This window comes from Phascolarctos cinereus, unplaced genomic scaffold (genome assembly GCF_003287225.1).
Source record: "Phascolarctos cinereus isolate Bilbo 61053 unplaced genomic scaffold, phaCin_HiC Scaffold_1;HRSCAF=81, whole genome shotgun sequence".
NCBI classification, from domain to species: domain Eukaryota; kingdom Metazoa; phylum Chordata; class Mammalia; order Diprotodontia; family Phascolarctidae; genus Phascolarctos; species Phascolarctos cinereus.
Genome location: NW_027555514.1, coordinates 277,205,777 through 277,231,648, shown reverse-complemented (window position 1 = coordinate 277,231,648; position 25,872 = coordinate 277,205,777). Strand labels below are relative to the sequence as shown.

Genomic DNA, 25,872 nt, shown 5'->3' with positions numbered 1-25,872 from the left:
GATTTGTCCAGGCTCACACAGCTACTATGTGTCTGAGGCTAGATTCAAACTCAGGAAGATGAATCTTCCTGACTCTGTGCACTATGGCACCCCCATCAGACCAAAGCAAACTTTATCTCCCTATATCTGCTACCTGGTAGGTAGTCCTATTTCTCCACCCTAGGATACAGCAGTGAATCTAAATTCTCTTCAAGATAGTAACCCTTCAGGTACTGGAAGATAACTGGCCTAATTTGAGCCTCAGTTTCCTCATCTTTAAAATGGGGTTAATAATGCCTATGGCAACTCCCTCACAGGGTTTTTGTGAGGTGTAAGTGATGTAATTTACATAAAGAGTTCCATAATTTACATAAGGAAAGGTAGCCAGATAGTATATTGGAAAGATGAGACAGGAAGACCTGAGTTCGAATCCAAACTGACACTTTGTGTCTCTGGGCAAGTTACTTAACCACTTCCTGCCTCAGTTTCCTCAGCTGTAAAATGGAGTTAATAATAGCACCCACCTTCTAGGGTTGTTGTAGGGATCAAATGTGATAATATTTTTTAAGTGCTTATCACAGTGCCTGGCACATAATAAGTGCTATGTAAACGTTAGTTAGTATTATCATTTATTGTGTGACCCCAAATCACTTAACATCTACCTCAGTTTCCTCAGCTGTAAAGTGGGAATAATAATACCACCAACTCCCAGGGTTGTTGTAAAGATGATCAAATGATATATTTTCTGTTTTAGTGGGGGAAATGCTTTGCAAACCTTAAAGTGCTATTTGAATATTAATATGTTATTGTTATTATTATATTTACAAACCTTCAAGCACTCTGTGAATGTCATTTATTGGGTTGTATTTTAAAGGGCTGCTGAAGTGGTATGCCATTAAAGCAAAGGCAGGATGTGAACGGAAGTGGATATGGGAGTGGGAAGGCTTCCAAAGCCAGCGCTCTTTCCAGCACCCCAGGGAACCCAAGATGTTACTTCTGAATCCTTTGCAGTTGTTATTCAGTCATTTTCTGGCATGTCTGACCCTCTGTGACCCTATTTGGGGTTTTTGTGGCAAAGACACTGGAGTGGTTTGCCATTTGCTTCTCCAGATCATTTGACAGATGAGGAAACTGAGGCATACAGGGTTAAATGACCTGCCCAGGGTCACAAAGCTAGTAAGTGTCTGAGGGCAGATTTGAATTCAGATCTTCCCTAACTTCAGGCCCAGTGCTCTAACCACTACACCTAGCTGCTTACTCTAACTTACTCATTTTTCAGAAGAGGAATCCAACTTGGGGAACTGGTCATATAGACGACAACAATCATATAAGATTGTAGACACCGAGCTAGAAGGGGCATTCAAAGTGATTTCCTCCAATCCCCTCCCCATTTGACAGTTAAAGAAACAGAGGACAGAGCTATGTGCTGCAGATATACTTGGGATTTAAGGACCTGCATTCAAATTCAGGCTCTGCTAGTTACTAGTTATGTGACTTTGGCTAAGTCATTTTCCCTCAGAACCTCGGTTTCTTCATCTGTGAAATGACAGAATATGGAGGAAGGTGTTGAGATGAGGAGAGGGTATTGGAGTAGATGGTCCCTTCCAGCTCTAAATCCACGATGACTCAGACCTGGGTCACTTCACCGTTAGCCTGGGGTTCTTTCTACCAGAGTGCCTTTAAATGCCACCTGGAAATATCCTATAGGATGATTCCATTATTGAGTCTTGAATGACTGAATGGTATCCCTGTGACCATCATGACTCCTGATCTTGGCTATTTTCTGTGTCTCAGGATGGTGTCATATGAAAGACTTGGAAGCCTGACCCCCTGCCAGCCCAGAGAGTAAAACTCAGTTACAAGACATAGCTCTGTAATCTTCTAATCTACCCCCATTCCCAGTTCACCCATGCAGATTTGGACAAGGGAAAATGGCCAAGAGAAATATAGACCCATTGGGCACGTCCTGTGATAGGGAATAGGGCAGCTAGGTGGTACAGTAGATAGAGCACTGGGTTTGGAATCAGGAAGACTCATCTTCCTGAGCTCAAATCCAGCCTCAGACACTTACTAGCTGTATGACCCGGGCAAGCCACTTCACCTTGTTTGCCTCACTTTCATCTGTAAAATGATCTGGAGAAGGAAATGGCATACCACTCCAAGCCAAGAAAACTCCAAATCAAATCACAAGAAGTTGGATACGACTGAACAAAACAAATAGTGGGGAAGGAAGAAATGGGAAGGAAGAAGAGAAGAGCCCCGGTTACTGTTGCTGGGGGAAAGATAGCAGATGGGCACTTTACTTCAATGATTATCAAATGTTGTGAGGCCGACGACCCTTTTTAGCATGAAAAAGTTTTTTAGGCCTTTACAAGATGGAAGTTGTACTTCTAAGTTCCACTGTGGTATTGAAAAATACATTGTAGTATCACACTTAGAGGAATTCAACAACATTTATAATGGCTTTGCATTTTATTTATCCCATTCAGTCAGTCAACAAGTGTATTTTAAGCCTTTATTATACACTATATTCTTTTGAAAGAGCTATGCATATATGTGAGAGACATTATTTATTCAGTCTTTAGAAGCTATTGTAACTTTTGTTTCATTCGGCTCTCTCAGAGACTAGAGATACTTACACTGTATCTTTAAGAGTCAAATGGAATGATGTAGAAAGTGTTGTGTGGGGTCACATAATGCTTGCTTATTCATGGGTTCTCAAACTCTTTGCAATAGTTTTGTATCCTACCAGATTTCTGGTTCCCAAGGGTAGGAAAACCCTGGTTTAAAAGTATCTTCGTCTCCTCATCCTCAGCCCACACCCTCTAGAGCAGCCTTTGCAGCATTTCTCTCTTCCGTTTAGTTTATCAGAGTCTTGTCATGTCCTTTCAGAGACTTCGTTTAGATTGTTTATTTTGTTGCGCAGTTCTCTGGAAAAGCACAGGTTTAAAAAAAAAGAGCTCTTAGGTAACTGTGACTGGGGGAAGGGGAAAGGGAGCCCCAAGTGAACCATTGTACTGACTTTGTAGGGCTCCTCATCTAGTAAAGGTTCGTATTAAGTGTGTCTGTGTATCATTCTTTAAAATGCCTATTTTCAAAAGAGAAAGCTAGCCCAGCAAAGGGAATACACCAGTGGACTTCAGGTCAATGGGATTCAAGGTCTACCTCTGACCCATGCTGAGTGTATGACCCTGGTCAAGACACTGAAGGTTTCTGAACCTCAAAGAATTCTCTGAGATTACACAGGTAGGTATAGGAAGGCTGCTATTCAGTGGATTGATTTCCAGACTTTAGAAGTTCTGTTTTCAAATCTTCTCCCAGACACTTTGCAGCTATGTGACCCTGAGCAAGTCACTGAAGTCACTCAACCTCAGCTTCCCTACCTATAAAATGGGGGGTAATGATATCATGTACCCCCTAGGGCTATTGCGAGGACCAAATTAGATCATATAGGTAGAATGCTTTTAAAATAAAAACACCATGGAAATGTTAACTCATCATTACTACCTGTGCTTGGGAATAGAAAGGACTCTTTGACAAAGGGAATCACAATTCCTAGACAGAGGAACTCAGATCACTAGATCTCTGTTTTGTCCATCATGGAGCAGATTATGGGGAGGGGTATGCAGAGTATGTGAATGAGAATTGTAATAGTTATGGAGGGGCTCTTTCTGCTTTACCACTTTTTATGTATTTCATTTATGTTTTATCGATATTGTTGTCATTTCTTAGTATCTTCCCTTACACATACACACACACACACAACACACACACACACACACACACACACACACATGACCCTATTGTAGTAAAGTCAGTTGCACAAAATAAACAGATCCACTGACCATGCCTGACAGAGAATGCCTTATTCCACCCCTGTAGTCTAACACCTTTTCCCTTCCCCTCAGAACTCTGGAGTAGTGGTATTTACCAGACACCCTCACAACACTCCTAGGATATAGATGATATGGGGAGGAGGAAGTTCCCTTTCCTGCAAGTGGAGAAAATGAGACACCCAGTGATTGAATGAACAAGAGAATGTGTTAGCACACTCAAGACCCACATTACTCTGGTCCTTTGTGGTTACAAAGCACTGTATATAACTGTACATTATCTCAGATGAGAATGTAGGCCCCTGGAAGGCAAGAACTATGTCACTTTTGTCCTCATGTCTCTATTGCTCAGCACAGTGTCTGACTCATAGAAGCCACTTAATAAACATTTGTCAAATATTCAGCTGGTCCATACGTCTCCCTTGTGCTGTGGGTGCTGGATATGAAGTCATACAAAGGACCCAGATTCAACTATTGGCTCTGATACTTAGTATCTTATGAGGCAGCTGGATAGTACAGTGGATAGAGGGCTAGACATAGAGTCAGGAAAACCTGAGTTCAAATACTGCCACAGATTTTCCTCCTCCTTCCTCTTCCTCTTTGTCTTCATCTCCTCCTCCTCCTCCTCCTCCTCCTCCTCCTCCTTCTTCTTCTTCTTCTTCTTCTTCTTCTTCTTCTTCTTGTTCTTCTTCTTCTTCTTCTTCTTCTTCTTCTCTCTCTCCCCCCTTGCCTAGGGTCACACAGCTGGTGTCTGAGGCCAGATTTGAACTCAGGTCCTCCTGATTCCAGGGCCAGTGCTCTATCCACTGTGCTACCTCAATGCCTCACTTCAGATTCTTACTAGCCATGCAAACTTGGGAAAATCACTTAAGCGTTGTGTGCCTCAGTTTCCTCAACTGTAAAATGGGGATAATAATAGCACCTATCTTGAAGAGTTGTTATGAGGACCAGATGAGATAATATTTCTAAAAAAGCTTTGCAAACCTTAAAACACATTAGAAATGCATAAATGCTAGCTATTATTCTTATCTGTGTGACCTTAGATAAGTCACTTAAACTTTATAGGTCTCAGTTTCCTCCCGTGTGAATGAGGGGGTTAGGCTAGATGACCTTCCAGGTCTAAATCTGGGATATTCCCTTTAGCAGATGGAAAAACTTAGGCCCAGAGATTCCCAGACACTTGTCCAAAGGCACACAGCCAGTAAAGGCAAGAATAGGGCTTGACCCCAGGATGACATATTCTGTCTTCAGGCTCCAAATTCAGTGTTCTTTCCACTAACTTATTCTACATCATTCACAGTCAGATATCCATCCCTCCCATCAATCCTTGAGCCTCAGCTGTTCATTTCCAGTTTGTGTTAAGATTCATTTCCTTCCATTCAGATAACTCTAAGTACTTCATTCAGGCCATGCATCTATAAAGGTGACTATGTTCCCATTTGACAGAAAAGAAAAGTGAAACACAAATGAAGTGAGAATAGATTTTTCAGGGAGCTAGGTGATGGAAATCAGGAAGCCCTGCAGTGAAATCCTGCCTCAGACACTTACTAACTGTGTGACTCTAGGCAGTCACTTAACCTTGTCAGCCTCAGTTTCCTCATCCATAAAGTTGGGTTAATAATAACACTTATCTCCCAGGGTTATTGTAGGATCATTGAGAAGACATAGGTAGAAAGCTTTTTCATAGTAAAATCACCCTATGTTCTTATTATTTTCCTTCTCCCCCAAGAACTCAAACAAATTAGGAACAAGGTCCCCAGATGTCTTATGATCACTGACTTACAGTTAGAAGAAACTTTCAGATTCTATGAGTCCAACACCCACATTTTACAGATGAGGAAACTGAGGCCTAATGACTTACCCAAGGTCACCCAGGTAGACATGCCAGACCTGAAATTTGGTGGCAGAAAAGGTACCATATCCCATGTTTCTTCTGCCATGCCAGGGAACCCAAGCTAAAGAGAACTCTCTTCTGGGTCCTAACTATGAGATTAAGCGCTGGAACAAATTCTTACTGAAAAAATCATCTTAGTCAATTTGATTAGGCAACCATAATAGATGGTGAAGAATGGGGAAACTGTACATGAGTGCAGCCCTAAATTCTCTGTATTCAAAGATGAAGTGAATGCTAACAATACCAATTCAGGGAACTACTATGAAGAACCTAGGACAGCCCATCAGGAACCCCATTTACCAAAGACAGGTGGGCCATTTACCTACGGTTCAGAGACCCCGAAATGCATAGAATATGTTTCCTCAAAATTGTCTGAATAGAGTGGGCATTGTGGCTGGGGGGGCTGTCATTAAGTAGTTCTTACTGGGTAGGGGAAATGGAGATTGGTTCTGGCCATTGCTGAACTCTATATTTTATTTCTTCTATGTGCTCCAAATGACTTTGAGAAAAGATCTTTAGAGATTTTCTTCCAAATACTTTTGTAGAATGTCTTTATTTGAAAGCCCTTGCTGTGGTCACAGTGTGCTTTATCATAACTACTGCAGGCAGGGCACCCCTGCAGGTAGATGAGTAGATCGAGAAATATGCCTTCCAGTGTGATTGGGGCATTTTGTTTAAGGGGAAGGAAAGATGGATGGATGGACAGAAGGGAGGGAAGGAGAAAAGGATGAGAAAAAGATAGTGAGAAGGGTGAAAGGAAGGAAGGAGGGAAGGAGGAAAGAGAGAGAGAGAAGAGAAGGGATCAGGAAGAAGAATAGAAAAAATGCAATAGAAAATGCACAGATTCTGGAGAAAGAGAACTTGGATTCAAACTAAATTTCTGTGTGACACATTCTATGTGTTCTTGGGCAAATCACTTTAAATATCTGTGCCTCAGTTTCTTAAAATTGAAGATACTGGACTAAGTGGCCTCTGAGGTGGTCCTATGATCTTAGAAAAGACATTCCCCCTCCCTGAACTTCAGCCTCCTCATCTGTAAAACTGAGTATTGGATTAAATGGTCTGGAAGGTCCCTCCCATCCCACGATTATCTCAAACTTACACCTGCCCTGTATACCATCACCTGGATTGAAAGTCATAGAGCCCTAGACTTAGAGTGAGAATCCACATAAGATTCTATCTGACCCAAATTCCATATATAATAGATGAGGAGACTTGATGCTAGTAAAGATTCTCGGCCAGTGGCACCCAGCTAACCAGTAGCAAAGCAGGAATTTTAATCCCCTTCCAGCATTCTCTCCACAATAGTACAAGGCATCCTCCAAGTTGGATGGAAATAGTAGGCTTGGGTCTGAGTTCCAACTCCTCTACTTGCTGGTCAGGTAAAACCTTAATTAAATCACTTTATTTGGTGAACAAAGGAGAGGAGGGGAGGCAGGGCAGGAAGGGGAGAGACAGAAACAGAGGCAGACATAAACAACAAAAGCAGAAACAGAGACATAGAGAGACAGACAGAGACAGATATAGAGATAAGCAGAAACCAAGAGATGTAGAGACAGAAATGGTAGGAGAGGCAAAGAAAGAGAAGAATAGAGGGGAACAGAAGAAAAGGGAGTGGAGGAAAGGAGTAGAGAGAAGAAGAAAGGAAGAGAGAGAAGAAAGAAAGGGATAAGAGAGGGAAGAGAGGAAAGAAGAAGAAAAGAGGAGTGAGAGAAGAGGAGGGTTCAGCTCACCTTGGTATGTTGGGGTTTCTTCTCAGGCTCCAGATGCTTGAGGCCATCTGCAAACACTGGGAGGGGCCCATCAGCTTGGCCCTGTACCTGTCTGATGCTGAAGCCCAACAGTTCCTGCGCTATGCCCAAGGCTCTGAGGTCCTCATGAGCCGCCACAATGTCGGCTATCACATTGTATACAAAGAGGGCCAGTTCTACCCTGTGAACCTTTTGCGCAATGTGGCCATGAAGCACATCAGCACGCCATACATGTTTCTCTCTGACATTGACTTCCTGCCTATGTACGGACTCTGTGAGTACCTCAGGTAAGTGTGGGGCAGCCCTTATGAGTTCTACCTCCCTTTCAATTCCTTGGAAGATCGAACGATTTTGAATTGGGAGTGATTGACACTATAACAAGGGTGGGCCAACTAGGGCTTGGTACAGGGTGTCAGATTTTAAGGGCACTGATAGTAGTTCAAGTTCTTTGTCAACAAAATGGGAAACTATGGGACAGTGGCCTGGGGTGAGTGAGGCGAGGGGCAATTTGACTCTGTATCACTCTAGTGAATTTGGATGAACAGAGCAGAGTAAACCCTGATTCTGATTTCAGATCATCCGCTGAAAGGATTAGGTACTCCCTTGGGAGTTCCTAACCTTGCATGCAAAGACCCCCAAGATGTCAGTGGATAGATTTCAAGGGATCTGTAAACTTGGATAGGGAAAAAAAAAATTTCATCTTTACTTCAATGTAATTGGTTTCCCTTCTAATCTTTTTTAATCCTTTTATTTTATGAATTTAAAAGCATTTTTTTTGAGAAGGGGTCAATAGGCTATACCAGATTGCCAAAAGGAGCCATAATACACACACACAGACATGCACACATGCACACACACATACACACGTAGACATGCACATATACACACATACACAGACACTCATACATGCACGCGTGCACACGCACACGCCCAAGGTGAAGAGCCCCACTTCCAGAGACAGGATGGAGCCTCTGAAGCTGCTGGTGTGATGTGATGGGGACATCATGTGGCCAAAAAGGAAATTGAGCCCTGAGAATTCCAGTGAATTTCAGAGATTTCTACGGTCTATGGAGCTCATGGAGGTTGTAAAGGATAGACCTAGAAGGGACCTTTTTTGAAGACCCCTTCATTTTCCAGAGGAAGAAACTGAGTCTCACAGAAATAAGCATGCATGATCCCGAGCCAGCAGAGATGTTAGCTCTTGTTCTTACTGGAACGTCTTGGTCCAGTTGAAAAAGCCCTAGATTTGGAGCCAAAGGACTTGAGTTCGAATTCCAGTTTTGCTGCTTACTAATGATGTGACTTTGGGTAATTCTGGGTCTTCTCACCCGTGTCTGTTCTGGCCTAACAGATTTTTTGCTACTACATCCCAAATGTGTCTCCCCACAAGCCCTCATCACCTCTCTCCTGGACTACTACTTCAATAGCCCTTTGTGTGATCTCCCTACCATATCTCCCTCCACTCCAATCTGTCTTTCCCTCAGCTAAAAGTGGTCTTCCTAAAGCGTGGGTCTGCCTGTGTCTTTCCTCACTCACTATACTCCAATGGCACTGCATTTCCTCCAGGATCAAACATAAAATGCTCTGCTGAGCATTTAAAGCTTTTTATAACCTGGCCCCTTCTCATCTTTCCGGGCTTCTCACACCTCACTCTCTTCCACATACTCCAGGATCTGGCTCCACCCCATCACCTGCCTCCACACCTTTGCCATGACAGTCCCCTGTGCCTAGAGGGCTGTTCTCCTTCCCCTCTGCCTCTGGGTTTGCCTGGATTCCTTCGAGACTCAACTCTGAGTCTGCTTTCTGTGGGCTCCCCCAGCACACACACATCCAGTGTTAGGACCTTCCCTCTGAGACTCCCTCCCATCCACACTGTATTTACCTTACATGAACCGATTTCTTTGCATGTTGTGTCCCCCATTAGAATGGACACTCCTTGGAATCAGCAACTGCTTTTTACCTTTCTTTGTATCCTTAATGCTTATGAAAGTGCTTGGAACATAGTCAACACTTGGTGAGTCCTTGCCACCGCCTCTGTAAAATGAGAGACTTGGGCCAGATGGCTTCTGAGGTCTCTTCCAGCTCTAAATATGTAATGCTGTTATCCTATATGACCTGGGTTCGAATTTTGCATCCATAACTTCCCTTCTGGACAACCTTGGGCAAATCACTTCCTCGTGAAGCCTCATTTTTTTCCTCTGAACAATAGACGACCTTGGGAGTCCTTTCCCACTCTAGGTCTGTGATCCTTGGATCCTACATAGGTAGCAAAAGGCCGTACTCTCGGGGTTCATCATCACCATCACAATAATAATAATTCCCATTGCTTTAGCATTCTACAATTTACAAACACTTCTTCGTGACAGTGTGGCTAGTATCATCCCACCCATTCATGAAAGAGAAAATTCAATTCAATTTAACAAACAGATTAACCATCTCAGAGAGGCTAAGTAATTTACCAAGGATCACCCCATGAGTAAGCATTAATTCCAGAATTCAGAGGATCCAAGTAGCATCTATTTAGAGCTAGAAGGAATCTTAGAAATCCTTTCTTTTTGCTGATGAGAAGTCAGCTGACAGCTCCAAATAAAGCTGGAATTCAAGGAAGGACCCAGGATTGGTTTTTGTTTGTTCGTCTTTGATTTCCACTGCACCAAGTTGTCTTTCATGCAATTCCATCCCCAGACCCATCTCTCTCCTACAACCTGCCTTTGGAGCCATGTGGAACAATGCCATCATTACTGGAAAGGGTTTACAAGTTTATCTAGTATAACCCAAATCTCTCTTGATTTTACAAATGGGAAAACTGAGACCCAGAGAGGTTAAGCAATTTGGCCAAGGTCACACTATTAATATGTAATGGAGTTACAATCTCTTTTGACTCCACTCTCTCATTTCCCGCTTCGTTCTTTCTCCGGAAATTGCCCACCTCACCAATAATTGGTCTGCAAAACTGAATGACTTCTAGGCTCTGAAGGGAAGACATAGTTCTTAAAATCCCACTTTATGAAACTTGATTTATAAAGCCCTGTAGCCAGAAACCTCTGATCCCTCTGGCTTAGCTCTGGGAAGGTCCATAATGGGCTTTTCTTTTCCTGGCTGATTTTGTATCTTTGGAAACCAGTGAGCATTTTCATCAGCCCTTCCTGCATTTATCAGCCTATCAGGGATAAATCATCTCTGGGCTAAACCAGAAAGAGCACAGAACTAGATGTCAAGAGCGCTAGATGTTTGACTGGGCTCTGTAATTAGCTATCTGTGTGGCCTTGGATAAATCACTGCCCCTTTTGGAACCTACATATCCTCATTTGTAAGATATGCATCCTGGGATCATAGATTTAGAGGTGGAAAGGATCTTTAAGGTCATCTAGTCTGACCCTCCACGGGATTAAGATCTATAGCTGGAATGTGCTGCAAAGGACATTTGAGTCAACTCTTTCATTTTATAGATAAGGACACTGAGGCTTTAAAGGGAAGGAGACTTGCCCAGGGTGACAAGATTGAAGCTTTGGAGTTGGAAAGGACCTCAAAAGTCATTTGGCCAATCCCCTCAGTTTACAGATCAGTTAACTGAGGCCCAGAAGGCTTCAGCAACCTGTCAAAGTCACCTGGACCTGTCTTCTGACTCCAGAAAGACTCATCTCCAAAGCCAAAACTCTTTGCACAGTCCCAAGATGCCTCCTAGTCTGACTATCCCAATATTTGATGATTCTATGATGCATGGAGCCTTAAAAGTCAGTAACATTAAGTTATAAGGCAGTGAGGTGAAGCAGTGAGTACAGTACTAGAATTGGAGTGAGGAAGAACAGAATTCGCATCCTGATTCAGATGCTTTTGCTAGCTATGTGACTGTAGGCAACTGACTTAACCTTCCTCAGCCTCAGTTTCCCCATCTTTACCTCATAAGGTTTTGGTGAGGACATCTATAAATGCTTTTCTGGTGTTAAAGCATATAAAAATGCTAGCTAATATTAACAAGCCTTTCCATCCTTCATTTAAGACTGTGACACTATTAATACATACTATCTAATACATACTATCAGATCACATCATCTAGTGGAAAGACCACTGGTACCCAGAAGACCTGAGTACAAATCCCACATCTTACTGTCTGTGTAACTTTGGTGATCTCAGAGAAACCACAGGGTGTAGTGGAAAGAAGACACCCCCTTAGAGTCAGAAAGACCTGGGTTCAAGCCCCCCCCTTCTGACACACGCTAGACAAGTCATCTTGGACAAGTCACTTCAAGTCTCTAAAGTCAAGTTGTTGATCAGCTCTAGTGGAGGAAACTTCCACACAAAAAGCACTTTTTAACTAAAAAAAAACCCCTCCATATATGTGATTTTCTTGGGTCTAGGTAATGCTTAATGAACTTCTCCTTCTACCACTGCATGGTAGTATGTTCTCTGCTACTTAGACAGTTGCTTGGGGGCCACTGAGATGATAAGTGAATTGCCCAAGGTCACATAACGCGTATCAGAGGTTGAGAATTTTCTGTTTTGTTCACAGGTACTGACTTGCCCCTCCCCTCAAAATATGTTCACACACACACAAAATTTGGCCACATCACATAATTTCTAAGAGCCTCAGTTTTCTCCTCCATAAAATGGGAATGCTATTTGCCACACTTCTTTGATCGTGCTTTTTTGTGTAGAAAGGGCTGGGTAAACCTACCTCTATATAAATGTGAATTATGTCAAAGTATTTTCCTCACACCAACCACATGAGGTGGCTGGTATGAGTAGCCATCCCTCTGACTGTTTTATAAATGAGGAAACAGATTCAGCAAGGTTAACCATCCTGCCCTAAGGTCCCGCAGCTGGTAAGTGTGAGAGCTGAACCTTTGACCAGCTCAGTGACCCAGCGGATTGTGTGCCATCTTTAGAATTGCCTTTCCCAGCGGTAGAGAAGTGTTTGTTCCTCTGTCCCCAGCTCCTCCCTTGTGGGCCAGTGCACTTGGGAGGTGGCCAGCTAAGCTTTGGAGATGCTGTCTGCAGCTGTGAAATTGAGCACAGGTAACAGCCCAACAAGGGGGCTGAGTCCATGACCCATGACCCCAGCCTCATTAGCTTCTCTGCTCTAATTGAGTTCTCTACTCGAGCCCTCCCCACCAGGGGACACACAGCTTCCAGCCTGTGGTCTGCCAACCGCAGGTCAGGCACGTCCCCCTCATCCCCGCGTACAAAGGCTCTTGGCCATCCAGAGCAATGTGGTGCTGGTGCTGGGAGCTTCACTTTCCATTTTTACATTGCTTGTTCAGAGCCTGCATTCTTTCTGGCTGCAGCCCAGTTGGGCTTCGTTAATTTGCACCGCTGGTTTCAGGAGGATAAGAAGGCAGCAGGGTAGAGGGGAGGAGGTAACTAAATCAAATCCAGAGTCAAAGGACCCGGATTTGAATCTGTCTGGTGCCACATATTCCCTTGGGCAAAACACTATCTCTATGGGCCTCTGTTTCCTCACATGTAAAGCAGGGCTGACAGTGCCACCTGGGTGACAGAGTGAACAGAGTATTGGACCTGAAGTTGGGGATACCTGAATTTCCTCCTCAAACACTGAACCTGGATAAGTCACTTAAACTCTGATCCTCAGTTTCTTCATCTATAAAATGGGGATAATAATAGCAGGTGGTTCGCAGGATGGCTGTGAGGATCAAGCACACTAATATAGGCAAAGCACTTTGTAAACCTTAAAAGATCGGAAGGTACCTCCTAGTTCTATCCTTTGACAGACACACACACACACACACACACACACACATACACACACACGTGAGCGCGCGCACACACACACACACAGACATATACACACACACACAGTCAGCACGCTCGCGCACACACACACACACACACACACGTGAGCGCGTGCGCACACACACACACACATACACACACGTGAGCGCGCGCGCGCACACACACACACACACACACACACACACACACATATATCTCCATGTGTCTTCTCTTAGAATATTGGACCTGCCAGGGGAACCCTCCCCACTTTCAGCTATTGCCTCTTCCACTGCAAAGGTACACCCCATGTGTGAACCAAGTACTCTTTCTTGACCCTGACCCTGTCATCTTCTGAAAGTCCTGGACCAAGAAATGACAATCCAGATAACCATGGGGATGACATTTCCAAGAAGGACCCTTAAAAACACACCTTTTCCTTATCCACTGATGTTGCATCAGAAAAGATTGCTACAGAGTAGGAGAAAATGGCAGAAAGCCTGTGTATGTTTCCTGAGGCCTGAGAGTATACAAGAAAAACCAAAGACTCTGGACTTGGGTTCAAATCTCATTTCTGATGTTTGCTACCCATGTGACCTTGAGCCCTCTCTGAGCCAGCTTCCTGATCTGTAAAATGAAGGATTTGGACTAGATGGTCTCGGAAATTCTTTCCAGTCCTGCACCTTTGATGCCATGACTTTGAACAAGTTATGTAACTTTCCTAGGTCTCAGTTTCCTGACTGGTAAAATGAGCAAATAAACTAGATGAATTCCACCATCACTACCAGCCCTGTATCTATGACTCCCCAAAGTAGGAATCTTTTTTCCTGTTTTCAAAAAGGTACCACATCATTGAGGGGGAAGCACCACCTAGTGGTTTCCAATAGAAGTAACACAAGCTCTTACAATCACTATGGGTCTAATGCTTTTAAAAAATGTAATTTCTGAATCTGAGCCCTGCTTCTGCCTGGAATCTCAATCTCTCTCTCTCTCTCTCCTCTCTCTCTCTCTCTCTCTCTCTCTCTCTCTCTCTCTCTCTCCTCTCTCTGTCTCCTTCTCTCTCTCTCGCTCTCTCTCTCTCTCTCTCTCTCTCTCTCTCTCTCTCTCTCCTCTCTCTCTCTCTCTCTCTCTCTCTCTCTCCTCTCTCTCTCTCTCCTCTCTCTCTCTCTCTCGCTCTCTCTCTCGCTCTCTCTCTCTCCTCTCTCTCTCTCTCTCTCTCTCTCTCTCTCTCTCTCTCGCTCTCTCTCTCGCTCTCGCTCTCGCTCTCTGTCTCTGTCTCTCTCTCTGTCTCTCTCTCTCTGTGTCTCTCTCTCCTTTTCTCTTTATCCTTCCCTCTCTCTCTCCCCCCCCTCTCTCTCTCTCTCTCTCTCTCTCTCTCTCTCTCTCTCTCTCTCTCTCTCTCTCTCTCTCTCTCTCTCGCTTTCACTCTCGCTCTCTCTCACTCTCTTGCTCTGTCAATGCCTGTGGATTCTGTGAGTGCCCAAGGTCATTGTTAAGAGTCCTCTCTATTCTAATATTCTATAACCATGTAAAGGTTACAACAACTGAAGTATTAGAGATAATACTGTGATACAAAGAAACACCATAAGATTATAGATCCAGAACTAGAAGGCAATTCTCTTATTTTTTAGATGAGGAAACAGGCCCAGAGAGTTGAAGCAGCCTGTCTGGAGTCACAGCCAAGAAGTGTCAGATCATTGGGATATATAAGTCTAGAGCTAAGATCTAGAAGGAACCTTAGAGACAATCTGGTTCAGCCTCTTGGTTTTACAAATGACAAATTAGGCCCACAGAGGTTAATTGACTGTCCTTAGGCCTCACAGCTACAAAGTGGCATATTAGGTACTGTCCCATCAATATATCCAGGGTCTGTGATTTTATCCATAGATGAATGACATGGATCACAGCCCATCCATAACTTAGTAAATAGGCCATAGCAAATTGTCCAAAGACCTTAAATTACTTGCCCAAGGTCACACAGATAATAAATGTCAGAGACAAAATTTAAGCCACTCTGTTCCTCACTTCAAATACAGCATTCAATCTATTATACCATGTTGTTGCATGCTGGGGGCAATTTTTGCTTTGGGTATTGAAGGATACCATATGCCCTTTAAAGCAGACTCTACTCCCTTTGGAAGTTATGAGAGTCGGGCTCAACCCAAATAAAAAGCTTCTCTCTCCCAACACATATTGCTTTCCATCATACCCATTTCCACATATGATGGCAAGATCTCAGAGTCGCCAATTTCTGGGATCCTGCAGGAAATGTTTCATAGCCAACATTCCATGGCTTAGTAGACAGTGAACAAGTAATGATCCTAGGAAAAGGACATCTCTGGAAATGCATCCCAGTAGACCCCATTTATGTAAAATAATAAAATGGGTCTGGGGATGAGAATCCAGCTTTGATCTCACCCAACACTCCAAGATATTGGCAAAATCAGAGAAGTTCATATTAGGTACCAAGTCCCTCCGCAAAGCCCTTGAGTCTCTGTCTTTGGGCACATCTGAACCAATAATTTCCAAGTTCAAATGGATCACCAGATGTGGCAAAGCAGCATGGACAGCACATTTGAAGGTAGGCAATTTACAAAGACAAAAATACAAACTGAGGCTCCCTCTAGGAGCTTCCATTCTACTTACTGACTTTTGGAAGTGGGGACCAGGCTGTCTACGTTGAACAGAATAGCACTGCCTATACAAATGTTAGTTATTATTGCTATTATTACTTTTATTAAAGAATCTGTCCCAGAGTGCTGGAAAACTCCTGGCCATCTGTAGCCATGCCATTATGCATAAAATCCCCACCCTCTGCAGTTCTCCTTTATGTGTTACCTCCCCCCTCAAATTAGAATGCATTCTCTTTGGAGGCAGAGCAGGCTTGCTTGCTGGTATTTGTCTCCCCGGGATGTAGCCCAGAGTGTTTCATTAATGTTTTATCTGTCGATTCATTTTTCAACCCATCTCTATCAGTCCATCAGTGAATAAAATTTATCAAGTGCCTCCCATGTGCCAGACACTATGCTAAGTGCTAGGGATACAGAAAAAGGCCAAAACACAGTTCCTGTTCTGTTCTCAGGGAGTTAAATCTATTGGGGGAGACAGCATGCAAACAACTGTGTGCAAATGAAACATAAACTGGAAAGATGGGAAGCCAGTAACACAAAGAAGGCACCAGAATGAAGGGGAATTGGAAAAGACTTCCTGAGTAGGTAGTATTTTAGCTGGAGCTCCAAGTCAAGGGAGCCAGGTAACGGAGATGAAGAAGGGAAGAATAAAAGAATGAGAACCACTAGCTCCATGACTTGAACATGGTCTTTGAACACCAGACTTCTGGTCACAAGTATGATATGATGTGAAATCCCCTGTTGATTTTGAGACACCGACCTGAGTAACATAGTAGGCATTTAATTCATGCTTGTTGACCACCCTGACTTACTGAGCTTTGGTGGTACAATAGAATCACCCCTTCAGAAGGAATCATTTCCCAAATTTAATGAGGAGTTGGGAAGAGAACTTGCACTATCCTTTGGTCACAGGAGCTGGTTTTCAGCCACAAGTCACAGAAAGAAGAAAGATCAGAGAATTCTTTCAGGGCACCCTGCCTTGTCAACACCATCCTCCCAGCTACACCCGGGTGTCTGTTGGATTTTTCACGTGGTCTGGTGTTGGATCAAATGGAATCAATTGTCCTGTGTGGTGGGATGCCCCTTTGGCCTGCTGTGAAACAGAACCTTTCAGAAGGAGGATATTCGAAACCTCAAAGGAGGACACATGAACAAGGAGGGTGAGGAGGAATGAAGAATTGTCTAAAGCAGATTCATTCCTTCATCACTACAGGAAGCATTATTCACAAAAATGACTATATGATAAGGGAAGTCACCATTAAGCAGTTTCTCAGAAGAGACCATGGTCAGCAAGATACTCTCCAATGGCCATGAGCTGCCTCAACGCTGACAGAGCTAGTGGTGACTCCAGAAGGAAGGAGGTAGAAGAGAATACCATTATGCTGGTCACTGCAAAGTATTCCAGTTTTCATCTACCTAATCTTGAAAGAAGGCAGCTAGGTGGTGCGGTGCACTGGGCTTGGAATCATGAGTTCAAATCTGGCCTCAGACACATAACACTCACTAGCTGTGTGATCCTGGGCAAGTCACTTCACCCTGTTTGCCTCAGTTTCCCCATCTGGAAAATGGCAAACCACTCTGGTATCTTTGCCAGGAAAACCCCAAAATGGTGTTGTGAAGAGTCAGACACAACTAAAATGACTGAGCAACAAAAATCTTGAAAGAGGGACAGTGGAAAGAAGCCACAGATACGTATACATATATACATATATATATATATATATATATATACATATGTATATATACAAGTACATGTGCATGTATGTGTATATGTATGTGTATATATACACATATATCTTTTTTCATTTCTTCTAGGTATTCATGTGTCCTTTTTGGAAAATCCTTTTTTTTTCTTTGAATTTTCATTGTTTTGTTTTGTTTTGTTTTGTTTGCTAGACAGTGGGGTTAAGTAGCTTGGCCAGCTAGTAAGTGTTAAGTGTCTGAGGCCGGATTTGAACTCAGGTCCTCCTGAACCCAGGGCCGGTGCTCTATCCACTGAGCAACCTAGCTGCCCTCTCACCTTTTGTTGGTTTGTTTCAGCTTGCAGGTGTCGCAGTTATTTTCTCCTTGTAGGCCAGATTTAGTGGCATTTGTAGATCTACAATTTTTATTTTTATACCAAACAGTGTCTTCCTTGGTTTACTCTTCTGTCTTGCTTTAATTACTGAATTGGGGCTTTGTGTCATTATTTTGTATATACTTATATGTCTACATACCGCCAGTTTGCCAGTCTTTCTGAAAAGTAGGCTTTCAACCTCCCTGGGAGTCCATTGGAGTGTGCTGTTTGCCTTCCCTTATCCTCAGCCCTCTCCTCTCCCTCCACCTTCAACCTTGTGCCCTTCTCTGCTCACCATTTTGTGCTGACCAGGGCTGGAGGGAAGACGGATGGTTGCCACTGTGTGATTAATTGTTGTGGTTTCTCATTCCCTGAAGAACAGGCTGACTGACAGAGGTTGGCCTTTCTGCCTCCCCCCGACCCAACTCTCTGCTCCCAACCCAGTTTCTTTCATGATGCCTGGTGCCTGTGTCAATCTACAATGATGGTAGTCTTACTGTACTTGCCAAGCTCTCTGTACTCTGCTTTGATCAGACCCCTCTGAGGGCACCATATTGGTTACAAGACAGACATTGCAAATGTATGTAGTCCAATCCAACAAACATTTATTAAGCTCCTGCTACAGGCAATGAACTGTGGTGAATGTTAGGGATACAAAGTTGTTTGTTTGTTTTTTAAGGCCTTTCTTTCAAGAAGCTCATACTTTCTTGGGAGAAAATACTAGTGCAGAGATTCTTAACTTGAGGTCTATAGATTTTAGGGCATCTGTGAACCTGAATGGAAAAGAAAATTGTGTCTTTATTTTCACTAAGCTCTAAGTGAATTTTAGATTTTTCTTCAATTATTTAAGAACATGCTTCTGAGAAGGAGCCCAGAGACTCATGAAAGTGCCAAAGGGGCTATGATACATAAAAAGGTAAAGAAGCCCTGAAATTGAGGATAGCCACAGAAGCATGACCTACACTGTGAAGTGACTCCAAACCAGACTTGAAATAACAGTCACACTGTGTGATGATCCACTGTGATTGACTTAGATCTTCTTAGCAATACAATGATCTGAGACAACTCCAAAAGGCTCATGATGGAAAATGCTATCCACATTCAGAGAAAGAACTATGGAGTCTGAATGCACAATAAAGAATCCTAGTTTCACTTTTTTGTTTTCCCATGATTTCTTTGGGTTTTTTTTTCCTTTTGTTTCTTCTTTCACAACATGACTAATGTGGGAAAGATGTTTAATGTGATTGCACATGTATAACCTATATCAGATTGCTTGCCATCTTGGGGACAGGGGAAGGTAAGGAGATAGGGAGAAAAATTTGGAACTCAAAATCTTTCAAAAAATGAATATTGAAAATTGTCTTGACATGTAATTGGAAAAAAGAAAATATTATTAAATTTCAGAAAAGAAACAAAGTTGAGGGTAACCAATGGAAGGAAATGTGGAGAAGAGGAGGCTTAGTAGGCACATGATAGCAGTCTTAAATTATCTGAAAGGTGATCATATAGAAAAAGGATTAGACTTATCTTACTTGGCCTCAGAAGAAAGAACTAGGGACAAATAAGTGGGATTTACAAGAAAATGGAAGATATTCACCCATTATTTTAAAAAATATCAGAACTGTTGGAAAACAGAATGGTCTCACAGGCAGTGAATTCTCTATGACTCAAGGGTCATTTGTTGGAATTTGGATGGATATATTGAAGGCAATTGATGCCTAGAGTATGGTTTGGAAAAGAAGACCTACCTCGTAGGTGTCTTCTTGCTCCAAACCTAGGCTCCTGAGGTCCTACAAAGAGGCAGAGTTAAGTGACGCTCTTTGGTTTTCTGTTCTCTTTCATACCAGGAAGTCAGTCATCCAGCTAGACCTGGCCAATACCAAGAAGGCACTAATTGTTCCAGCTTTTGAAACTCTCCGGTACCGCCTTTCCTTCCCCAAGTCCAAAGCAGAGCTCCTATCGATGTTGGATATGGGGACTCTCTTCACTTTCAGGTAAGGAATGACACTCACCTGTGGCTTCAGAAGGTGATACCATCACTAACATTTCTATCACACTTAAAGGTTTTCAAAGTGCTTGAGTCTTTGATTATACAGCCTTAAGCTGCTACCATTTTGCACCTGAGGAAACGGAAGTTAAGAGACTTGCTCAGGGTCACAAAGCTAGTAAGGGCCCAAGGAAGAATTTGAACTCAGGTCTTTCTGACTCTGAGTCCAATACTCTCTCTAGTATGCCACATAATGGTCCCCATACATTTCTCTCCTAGCACTAACTCCAGGAATGGTAGCAAAATCAAGAGGGAAGTGAGGCCCCTTTAAAGGATGTAGTGGTTTCATTGACCTAGAAGGGCCCCTGGAAATGAGCTTCTTTCTACAATTACAAAGAATTGGCTTCTTTTACCCCACTGGGTTTAAGGTAAGCCTGCAGAAAGGAAGACAGGTGAGAAGGAGGACTTTTTGTACAGACGTCTAAGCTTGGCTTCAGGTTACTACCTCATTCCCTAGTTACCAAATGCATGTTGTATAAGTACTCTGCTTTTCTGGTAATGCCATTGGTTTTTGCATGGTGATCAAGGCCATGAAGCTACTTGTAGGATCACAAACCTAAAGGTGGAAGTGACCTTAATGGTCATCTAGCCTAGCCTGCCATCCCTCTCATAAAGCTAGAACTAAAAGAAACCTCAGAGGCCATCTAGACTTGCCCCCTAGTTGTACAGGAAAGGAAACTGAGGCTCGGGGGCGTGGAGGGACTTGACCAAAGTCACATAGGGAATAAAGGTCAGAAGCAGGATTTGAACCTAGCTCCTCTGACTCCATAGTTCTTTCTAATGTACCAAACTGTTCTTTCTGGTGTCTCCACTACAAAGCAGAAAACCCAGACCCAGAGGGGAAGCAATCCACCCGAGGTCACACAGCTAGTAAGAAATGGAGCTAAGGATGGGAACCCAGGTCTTAAGGGTCCAAATCTAGCTCTATTTTCAGTGTGCTACCTTCAGGCCTCCTGTGTGTAGAATCATTTCCAAATAAATGATGGAGGCCAATCCCTAAATCCCCAGGCTCATGATTCTAGACCTGGTATCCTATTACCCAAATGAGAGTTTGTCAATAAAAACGCTTTAAAAATTTCTTATTTCCATTTTTTTCTTCCATTCTCCCCCATCCACAAGTTTGTTTCACTTGAAACATCCTCCTAAGAGTCCTGGGCATCTGCCCCCTAGGGCTCCTGTGGGCCCATTTCTTTTATCTTGCCTGTTGAACAGCTCTTTCCTGCCCCAGGATTTCCATGGAAAAGCGTGACTCTGTCCCCTTTGAAGTGGTGCTATGGACAGCCTACAGGATTAGGAAGGATGCACTCTGCTTCCTGGAGAGGACTGGCCACACAGCCAATAGAGGGGAAACCGAAGGAAGATGTTAGCTCTTCTGTGGCTTCTGAAGGGAGACCTGAACCATAAAACGACTGCATTCTCTCCCTCTTCGTTTTAATAAATGCCATCCATTTAGAAGAAATAGGAGAAAACTAATCCACAAAAGCATCCTTTCTAAAGCAATTTTCACCTAATGGAGTGGCCTGGCAGAGACAATTTGCTAAATGGACCTGAGAGGCCCAAAGAAGTTGATGCCGCCCTCAGAAGTAAGCCGTTTCCTCCTTGTTTCCAAGGGACATAGGGCCCCGAATGTCAGCACTTTGAAGGGCAGGCTAAAAGCTTACCAATGGGAGTCCAGACAATGAGAATGACATGCCCCAAACAGGCTCACTTTAAAAGCTTTCTCTCTTCATTCCCTCTGGCTCATTCTCCTTAGTCAAAAATGCCCTTAGCCGCCTGATGGCCTCATCCCAAGGAAAGGATCAGCCAAATTGGCTTCCTTCTTTCATCTTGTGGGCAGTTTCTAATGAGGTCTGTTGAGGCTGAATCTGTAGGGATGATTGAGGGAGGAAGGGGGAAAAGTCAGTGGGGAGCAGCCCCGAAATGGATTCTAAGATCACGAATTTATAGACCTTAGAAGTTCGTCTCATCCAACTGTTTCACATAATAGAATAGGAAACAGAGGCCCAGAAAGGAGAGGTCACATGATCGAGAAGAAAGAATATTGAATATATAATCCAGTGACCTGTGTTCAAATCCTCAGCTCTGTCATTCACTAGCATGGGGCAAGTGACTTAATCTCTCCGGGCCTCAGTTTCTTTATCTGGAAAGTGAAGGGGTGGGGATAGACTAGATCACTTCTGATTCCATGATCCATTCATTAACCCTCCTCCCTTTCTTTTTTTTTTAACAATAGTCCTCAATTGGTCCCATACTAGGAACACTATGGAAAGAGGACAAATAGTTTATATATCTAGCACTTAGCCCAGTGTCTGGTGCATAGGAAGCACTTGAAAAAAAATGCTTGTTGACTGACTGATTGATTGATCATGTGCCTAAGAGATAATATGAAGTGGTAGACATAGGATCTGAGTTTCAGTGTTGTCTTTGATATATATGTGTCATATGTATGTGTGTGTGTGTGTGTGTGTGTGTGTGTGTGTGACACAGAGAGAGAGAGAGAGAGAGATCATGGACAAGTTGGCTAAATAGCACAGTGGATTGAATATTGGGCTTGGAATAGAGAAGACCTGGGTTTGAGTCTTGTTGTGTGATGCTAGGCAACTCACCTAACCTCTCTTGACCTCAGTTTCCTCATCTGTAAAATGGGGATAAGTAATATTACCTACCTCACACAGTGGTGAGAATGAGTGTTTGTAAGCCTTAAAGTACTAGATAAATGTTGCTGTTGTTAGGCAGATAAGTGGCTTAGTGGATAGAGCGCTGGGCTTGCAGTCAGGAAGACTCATCTTTCTGAGTTCCGATCTGGTCTCAGACACTTACTAGCTGTGTGACCCTGGGCAAGTTACTTAACCCTGTTTGCCTGTTTCCTTATCTGTAAAATGAGTTGGAAAAGGAAATAGCAAACCACTCCAGTATTTTTGCAAAGAAAAGCCCAAATGGTGTCACAGGAGAGTTGGATACTACTGAAACAACTGAACAACAGCAAATTATTATTATCATTATTATTATTATTATTACTATTAATGTCACTCAGCCTTTTAGTGAGGCCACTCTAAGAATATAAATTACAAAAGAGCTGGCAATCACAGCTCGGACTCCCCCCAAAAAAGGTCACAACCATATTCTCTCTCTCTCTCACCCCTCCTTATCTCTTTTCCCATCTCCCATCCTCCTCCCCCTTGTGAGTTTACAGCACATCAGAGTTTTCTATGTTTGCCGTTGGAAGCAGGAGGTAGGAAAGAGGTGAAACTGCATTGAAGTCTAATTCTTAGTGGCAACAATAACATTATTTTGCTTTCTAATGGAAATTTAGTTCAAAACAATAATTTTCTTCTTATTTTTTTTCAAAAATGTTTCATTGACACTATTTTTTTTTGCCCTCCTGACTCTCCATCACCAGTCCAAGGGAGCCCTCTCTTGTAACAAACAATTGTTTCTGAGCAAATTCAATGAACATATTGGCCATGTCTGAAAATGTAGACCTCACTCTGCCCCTCTGGTCCTCCACCTCTCTGCCAAGAAGTGGGAGGGATGCCTCACCATTCATCTTTTAGAAGTGATGACTCACCCTTGTCATTCTTCAGATGAGAAAACTGAGGCCAAGATAGGAAAGTCTCGCCCAAAGTTGTATATCTAGGAAGGTGGCAGAGTCAATATTCAAACCCAGATCTCCTGACTCCTAATCCATCAAAGCAGGCCAAAGATCCCCGAAGCCTCCGAGAATCAACATTAGACCATCAGCAGGCATGGTCACTGCTTGCGTAACACCTATTTAGTCAAGGGCTACAGCCCTCAGGATGGCCTCAGCAGCAGCTTTCCCAAGAACAGCAGCCCAAATCCCTCATTTCCAGGGCTGCCCTGGCCCCAGAGCTACTGCCAGGAATTAACCCTGACATCTGACAGCCTCATCTCTTTTCCTTCTTATAGGCTTATTGAAATGCCGTCACTTGACTTGTCATTTTTCTACCAGTTTTCTGACCTCGGTTGGTGCCTATCAAAGATGCTGAGTTGACAGAGATGGCAACCCAAGGCCCAGATCCTAAGCAGGCAGGAGGAGCCCCATGACAGCCCCCTTTTCTCTCCTCTTCCAAACAGCTGTTCTCCCTATGGCTTCAGAATTGTCCTGGAATCCTAGAGCTGTAGAGTTGGCAAGGTCCTTGGAGAGCTCAACTCACCAGGCTGGATTGTTTTCAGGTTACAGGTGGGACGGAGCCACCTTTCAGCTTTGGGCACCTGCAGTTTTGTGATTCCAACCCCATATGTTTTTTACAGATGAGGAAACTGAGAGGCCTAGAGATGGAAGGTGACTTGGCCATCGTCACACAGGGAGACAACAGGAAAATCAAGGCTTGGCACCATGCTCTTTCCATTACTCATGAATGCTGGCTTCTTTTCTAAAGAACAGTTCTAAATCTAAAGAGTTAGAAAAATTTTAATCTAATTTAAAGAAATCTAAAGATTTTCATTTCTGAAACTGATATTGGCCACATTTGTAACTTCCTTTGCAGAAGGTTTTGACTGTAGGCACATACATACCCATCACAACACACACACACACACACGCCCCTTTTCAAATGTTCTCCAAACCTCAATATGTTCATTAAGTATATTGAATCTTAGTAACATAAGATCACACAGTAATGTGAAGGAAGAGAGAACTAAACAGAAATCTAAGTCTGAGTGATTGCAGTGACTGATCCCAAAGAACACATGATCAAATGGTCTTTTCCCTTCTTTCAGCAGGGAAGTCGTATAGGTGCAATATATTGAAAACACTGTCAGGCATGGCTCCTATTGATTAGTTTTACCGTACTGCTTTTTTTTCTTTCTACAAGGGAGGGCACATTGTTGGGAGTGTAGATCTAGAATGACTAGAATATAATGACAAAAGGCACCCACTATGAAAATGCTTTTATCAGGGCTTGACAAGCATTTAAATGAAAGAATACTGATTGATGGAGAGTAAACAGTCATCAGATTACAGAGTCAAAGAGTGATATCGAGGACAAAAAAGACCCTAAATACCCAGGTAGGATCTGAAGCTGGCCCATGTCATTTCCTGCCTAGGTGCAAGTTTCGATCGTACTTAGCTCTCATTTGAGATCTTAGATTTTAGTCCTAGATGCAACTTCAAAGGTCATTGAGTGCAACCCTCTCATTTTACTGAGGTAGAAACTGAGGAGGTAGAAACAAAGCCACATAGATATTAAGTGCAAGAAATGATATTTGAAGTCAAATTCTATGAGCCCTAGCCCATACTCTTACCAACATACCATCCTGCCTCTCTCAATACAATGATGCAGACAACAGAAGATGTATAGAAGGTCTTCAAGATAGATATGATTGCATGGATCAAAATGGTAGCTGGGTCTCTATGGCAGTATGCATGTGACATCTTGATCTTAAAAGGTTGTGCACATCAGCATAGGGCCCTAGCCCAACTATGCCACCTTTGGCCATGTTGGATCTCCCCACACTTATTCTACCACTGCCCATACCAGTACCTCATCTCTCTTTGTGTCCTAAGGTATCATGTTTGGACAAAAGGGCATGCCCCTACCAACTTTGCCAAGTGGAGAACAGCCACCACCCCATACCGGGTCGAATGGGAAGCAGACTTTGAACCCTATGTCGTGGTGAGGCGTGACTGTCCTGAATATGACCGAAGGTTTGTTGGGTTTGGCTGGAACAAGGTGGCCCACATCATGGAACTGGATGCACAGGTAAAGTGAGCCCCAAGCTCCCCAGATCTCATGGAAATTAAATACAATCAGAGAATCTTGGAGATGGAATACATCTCAGAGAGCATTCGATCCAATTACCCTTACTTTACAGATGAGAAAACTGAGGCTCAGAAAGGAAAAAGCACTTAACCAAGGTGCCGCAGATATTTAGTTGCAGGAGGCCTTGAGTTTGAAAGAACTAACATTACATCGACCATCCATTTTACTCCAT

At 43.2% G+C, this 25,872-nt stretch overlaps 1 protein-coding gene across 4 annotated transcripts in view; it reads left to right on the top strand.

The window, feature by feature from the left end:
* Positions 1 to 25,872, top strand: part of LARGE1 (LARGE xylosyl- and glucuronyltransferase 1) — a 602,000-nt gene that overhangs the window by 568,193 nt on the left and 7,935 nt on the right. For all 4 annotated transcript variants that reach the window (XM_078147082.1, XM_078147080.1, XM_020982455.2 and 1 more), the window contains 3 exons: positions 7,466 to 7,744; positions 19,718 to 19,864; positions 25,445 to 25,640. In XM_078147082.1, coding sequence (XP_078003208.1) covers positions 7,466 to 7,744; positions 19,718 to 19,864; positions 25,445 to 25,640 — 622 coding nt within the window. The remainder of the gene's footprint in view (positions 1 to 7,465; positions 7,745 to 19,717; positions 19,865 to 25,444; positions 25,641 to 25,872) is intronic.